This window comes from Rhincodon typus, chromosome 19 (genome assembly GCF_021869965.1).
Source record: "Rhincodon typus isolate 14 chromosome 19, sRhiTyp1.1, whole genome shotgun sequence".
Classification (NCBI taxonomy): Eukaryota; Metazoa; Chordata; class Chondrichthyes; order Orectolobiformes; family Rhincodontidae; genus Rhincodon; species Rhincodon typus.
In genome coordinates, this window is record NC_063350.1 from 3221581 (window position 1) to 3228032 (window position 6452).

Here is a 6452-nt window from a genome sequence, read left to right on the forward strand (position 1 = left end):
AGGTCAAGGGGGTGGGATGAGGTTGGTCGGTAGGAGATGGAGGTGCGGCTTGAGGTGGGAGGAGGGGATAGGTGGGAGGAAGAACAGGTTAGGGAGGCAGGGACGAGCTGGGCTGGTTTTGGGATGCAGTAGGGGGAGGGGAGATTTTGAAACTTGTGAAATCCACATTGATACCATTGGGCTGCAGGGTTCCCAAGCGGAATATGAGTTGCTGTTCCTGCAACCTTCGGGTGGCATCGTTGTGGCACTGCAGGAGGCCCAGGATGGACATGTCGTCTGAGGAATGGGAGGGGGAGTTGAAATGGTTCGCGACTGGGAGGTGCAGTTGTTTGTTGCGAACCGAGCGTAGGTGTTCTGCAAAGCGGTCCCCGAGTCTCCGCTTGGTTTCCCCGATGTAGAGGAAGCCACACCGGGTACAGCGGATGCAGTATACCACATTGGCAGATGTGCAGGTGAACATCTGCTTGATGTGGAAAGTCTTCTTGGGGCCTGGGATGGGGGTGAGGGAGGAGGTATGGGGGCAGGTGTAGCACTTCCTGCGGTTGCAGGGAAAAGTGCCGGGTGTGGTGGAGCTGGAGGGGAGTGTGGAGCGGACAAGGGAGTCACGGAGAGAGTGGTCCCTCCGGAAAGCAGATAAGGGTGGGGAGGGAAAGATGTCTTTGGTGGTGGGGTCGGATTGCAGATGGCGGATTTATCAAGTGAGTTTACCATGACTTAACGAGAAGGCATAGGATTAAGGTGAGAGGGGAAAGATTTAAAAGGGTTGTTCGTTTGCTCACCAAGCCGGTTGTTCTGTGGTATGCAGACATTTTGTTACCATTCAAGGCAACATCTCCAGTGCAACCTCTAATCGATGTGTTGGTGTCTGCTCCATTCCGAATTTATATGATCCTCTGGTGTGGCGGGTCTTGTCACTTCTGGTTCTGTTTATTGGCAGCATTCTGTATATGCACTTCACGTTCAATGGCCAGATATACAAACAGATCAACGGCACGCCGATGGGATCACCCATCTCAGGTCTCATCGTGGAAGCAATGATACAGAGACTGGAATACACAGCCCTTCCTATAACCGAACCAAGACTGTGGATAAGATATGTGGATGACACATTCGTAATAATCAAACGCACAAAAGTAGAAGAAACGCACCAACTTATTAACAGCATCTTTGCAAGCGTAAAATTCACTAGAGAGGAAGAAAACAACAACCAGCTCCTGTTCTTAGATGTAATGCTAGGGATACTGACTAATGGCGAATTCCAGACCTGAGTGCGCAGGAAGGCCACACACACGGACCAAATCTTTAACTTCAATAGCAACTACCCCACCATCCCCAAACAGAGCTGCATTAAGACACTATTTAAATGAGCCGTACCACACTGAAACACCCCAGAACTCTGGAGAATGGAAGAAGAACATCTGCACAAAGTATTTACCAACAATGGATACCCAAGAAGTTTTGTCCACAAAACAAATGACGGTCAGAGGGCAGGGTACAACAAAAACCACTAGTAACTCTACCCCACATTTAAAATATATCAGAAGTGACAACCAGACTCCTTAGACCGCATAGGATCATGATTGCACACAAACCTGCATCAACACTGTGTCAAATGCTATCAGAGACTAAAGACCCCACACTGACAGTAAACCGGACTAACATAACATACAGAATCCCATGCAGTGAGTGTAATAAATGTTACATTGAGCAAACGGGGAAGAAACTGACGACCAGGATACACGAACACCAATTGGCAGTTAAAAAGACATGACCAACATTCACTTGTCTCGATACACACAGACAATGATGGCCATCAGTTAGACTGGGACAAAATGACTATACTGGGACAAGTGAACAACAGAGATGCAAGGGAATTTCTGGAGACCTGGTTCTCAACACAGTACTCCATTAACAAACACATAGAAATAGACCCCATGTACAGACTGCTGCTAAAACAACAGAACCGGAAGTGACAAGACCCAACACATCAGAGGATCATATAAATTCGGAATGGAGCAGAACACCAACGCTTCGATTAGAGGTTGCAGTGGAGATGTTGCCTAGAATGGTAATGAAATGTCTGCAGACCACTGAACAACTGGCTCAGTGTTCTAACGAACAACTGTATCAACAATCCGGCTACAAATTTTCATTAAGACATTTAAAAGGGACCTAAGGAGCAACTTTTTCAGGCAGAGGGTGGTGCATGTATGGCATGAGCTCCCAGAGAAAGTGGTGGAGGCTGGTACAATTACAATGTTTAAAAGAATCGGTATGAATAAGAAGGGTTTAGAGTTTTATAGATCAAATGGGAGTAGAATAGTGTAGGATATCTGATTGGCATGGGCAAGTTGGACTGAAGGGCCTGTTTCTGCGCTGTGTATCTCTATGACTCTACAACTTCCATGGTTTTGCACTCAATGCCTCTGCTCACAAAGTCCAAGGGTTCTGCATGTTTAATTCAAAATGTATGAATGCATCCTGCCACTTTCAAGAGCTGTGTAATATTGAGCTTTCTATTTCTTTCTTTCATGTTCTTTTAGCACGGGAGCTTCTCTAAAGGACACTGGAGAATGTTTCGTCCCTGTTCTGTTTAAAATTATTGCAGTGCTGATAAAGTTTGTGCTAATTGAGGCAAAGTAGGCCGAGAAGTTTAGCAATTTTTTTCTTGAACAAAATAAATGTTGATTTTCTTGTAAATTGTTTAGAATTTGTTTCTTATGAAATTAGATCTTGGGGACGTGACCATTGCTGGCAAGCTTGTTCCTTATCACCCATCCCTAGCTCTCCCTTGACAAAGTGGGAATGTTCTGCCTTCTTGAATTGGTGGGGAGTGAATTACTGCAGATGCTGGAATCTGTGCTGAAAACAACAAATGCTGGACATCACAACAGGTCAGATAGTATCCATGGAGAGAGAGCAAGCTCAGCTTTGATGAAGAGTCATCCAGACTCGAAACATTAGCTTCGAGTAGGGTCTGGAGTCACATATACACCAAGATTGGCTAAATTCGCCAGTTTGATTCCCTTGTGAAAGCCAGTGTGTTTTTGTGATAATCTGGCAGGTTTTTCTGAATTTTTAAAAACTGATTATAAGTTTTCAAACAGACCAGGTGAGATGCCAAAGAACTAAAAGCTGATGTACTATGAAGCTACTCATAAATCACACAGCAAGGCGATGTAGCTGGGGTAGGGTGTCCCTTGAGAGTTCGGATAGAGTCTGGTCATTTAAGTCCTGGTTACCACCAAGTCTTCTGTTCAAACCCACATGTTCTCCTCTTCTGTATGCTGTTGTCACAGGCTGATTCCTCCACTCAACCAGCTTGACTTACTACGGAATCTCAAGAGCAAATCAGGACTCACTTTCAGGTACTGACCATGTCTACTCATAACACGACCATTCCATCACAACTGACATATCCAGAGAGCAACATACAAAACTCTAAATCATTATAAGGACAAGCTACATGATGTTGCTGGGTCTTCTTTTGAGTTTAACAGGTTCATTGATGAGCTAATGGAGATTTTTTTTATCATTGAGGAGAGATTATACAAATTAGGTCTGTTTCCTCTGGAATTTAGAATGTTAAGAGGTGATCTGATGGAAGTCTTCAAGATATTAACAGGAAATGACTGGGTAGATAAAGATAAACTATATCCATTGGTTGGGGATTTTAGACCAAAGGGATATAATCTCAGGATTAGGGCCAGGCCGTTCAGGAGAGATGTTAGGAAGCACTTCCACACACACAAAGGGTGGGAGAGGTTTGAAACTCTCTTCCACAAATGGAACATAGAACAGCACAGCACAGTTGCTGGATCAGTTGTTAAATTTAAATCAGAAAAAGATACATTTTTGTTAAGCTGAAGTATTAAGGGATCTGGGCCAAAGGCAGGTCTGTTGAGTTGGGCCACAGATCAGCCATAATCTCATTGAATGGTGGAACAGGCTCAAGGGGATGAATGGCCTACTCCTGTTCCATTAGTACAAATACAGCAATGTTATTTCCTCTAATGGAATACTCTAAAACAATGGGGCACTTTTGAAGGATTGGGAGGGGGGGAGATTTCTTCCTTATATCCTGACTGATATGTTTGCCTCATGCACCTAATATAGATTGTTTACACCATCCGGTTTTGTGATGCCCTAGGGTTTCGAAAGATGCTACGGAAATGCAACGCTTTCTTCCTTAGCAAGGTTCAGCCAAGGCAGGGAAGACTGAGGGATATGAGGTCTTGGACTGGTTTAGAATAAGAATTTGTGAAGATTAGGATGTTGGAAAGGTGTATTTAGATCTTAGTAAGAACTCTTGTTACTTTTAAAGAGTGTATCTGTCAGATATGTTTCTGGGGCTAAATCAGGTTAATGGAGCTGAGATCTGGAATGACCATGATCTAATGGAACATCAGAGTAAACTGGAGAGCCTGAATGATCTCCTGCAGTTCCTATGTCCCTAACAGTGGAACAGTGCCAAAAGGCAAAATAATGTGAAAGAGACAGATAATGAAACAAAGAACTGCAGATGCTGGAGATCTGAGACAAACATAAACAGATAGTGCTGGAGAAACTCAGCAGGTCTGGCAGCATCTGTGGAGAGAGAAACAGAGTTACTTTTGGAACAGAGTTACAGAGCTTTTTCTACCCTTTTGGGTTACTGGACTTGAAACGTTAACTCGGCTTTTCTCTCTGTGCCAGACCTGTTGGGTTTCTCAAACAATTTCTGTTTTTCTTTGTTTCAGAACTTTGGCATGCGGAACAAAGTTCTTTGTTTTATTTCACATGAATCTCTTTCACATTTATTTTGCCTTTCTGTTTTCACTTGAAATGGAGAGATGTTGGGTCTGTAAATTAAGAATAGCCTGGCTCATTGAAATAACTGCTCAGAAGCCAGTATCCCATCACCTTTTATTTACTTGTGCACAGTGCACTGGCTCTGGTCAGTCAAGCTGATGTCAATCCCTGAACTGAGGAGATTCTATAAACCCCCTGATAATATTGGCCAGCCAGGGCTTTCCTGACTGGCCCAGACCAACAACCCCAGTCAGGATCTCACAACGAACAAGACTCACCTGGTACCAATCACTACACTCATCAACCAACATTTTAATGTAAGAATCATTCAATTGTCTACATTGAGTCCGTGGGCTGTTGAACAGCTTGTGGATGTGAACAATACAGGAAGAAACCTTTGGATGTTGGAAGAGCAGGCGGTGTCTCTCTTCCTGTAATAAAAATACCTAGAAAAAAGCTAGTAATTTTCTACAGTCAGTTGTTATAAGTTGGTGCCTTTAACCACTAACGAAAAGAGTTTATAGTTAGTGTATTAATCATCCTGTGCTTCCTGCAAGGAAGTGAAGGAACCTGGAGGAAAGAGTTTGAAGAACAGACAGTCCGAGCAAGAGGGTCATCTCAGTGAATCCTGTGGACTGGTGCTATTGAACTGTGCTTCCCAACTGCTTGTCCTCCCACCCATAAGACCAATATTTTTTCTCTTTCTCTGTGCTTGTCTATATGTGTGTGTAGGAACTTTAAAAGGGAGCTTGAGTTTCAACTAATCGAGCAAAGTGTTGTTGGCTCATTGCTGTTTACTGGTGATTAGAATTTACTTATTTGTAATAACTGTTAGTTCTTGCTAAGTAAAGGAACCTGGTCAGTGTTTTCTGTTAACCTGATTCTAGGTAAATCAGGGACTCTGCAGGCTTTGATTAAATCAGTAATTCCTATGGTGACCATGAGAATAGTGGGATTTGGGAATCAGACACTTTCCCAAATGGTTTATCACATTCAGTTGTGTTTTGTTGGAGGTGACTGTTGCCTGGCCCTCAGCTGGTGTGAAGTTTACTTACCTCTTATCAGTCACATTTTAACGTTAGTCTTGTGTCTCATTTTCTCAAGGTGAATGATTACAATTATTATTGCCAGTTGTATTAATGGCATATTTTTCTTAACACTGTCCAGCAATTTTATTTTCTAAACTTGCAAATAAGTAGACATTATTGAAATAAAAATCTGTTGAAGTGAGATGCGGTCTCTGACCACACGAAGCTATTGGAGTGTTTTGGCGAAAGTGTTCAGTGTAAACACCATGGATCTGTTTGGTTTGTGATCAGAAAGTTAATAGAGCTGAGTGAGAATCTTTGGTCAAAGAGAATATTAATGGGAAAGGGCTCAAAATTTAATATTAGCTCTGCTTTTAAAAACTCATTATCTATTCTGTGTTTTACTGGATATTTCAGAAAAGGCAATGCTAAAGGACAGAGAGGTGAAGATTTACTCTGTACCTAACCCCCATGTTGTCCATTCCCTGGGAGTGTTTGGGGACAGTGTAAAGTTAGCTTTACTCTATATGTAGCCCTGCGCTGTCTCTGTTCTGAGAGTGTTTGAAGGGTGACAACAAGGTGCAGGGCTGGATGAACACAGCAGGCCAAGCAGCATCATAGGAGCAGAGAGGC

The 6452-nt window shown here is 43.0% G+C and overlaps 1 protein-coding gene across 1 annotated transcript in view; it reads left to right on the plus strand.

Moving 5' to 3' along the window:
• The window catches only part of LOC109923583 (potassium voltage-gated channel subfamily KQT member 2-like), a 59466-nt gene that overhangs the window by 24850 nt on the left and 28164 nt on the right, over positions 1–6452 (plus strand). Inside the window, exon 9 of the mRNA XM_048608513.1 lies at positions 3300–3368. Coding sequence (XP_048464470.1) covers positions 3300–3368 — 69 coding nt within the window. The remainder of the gene's footprint in view (positions 1–3299; positions 3369–6452) is intronic.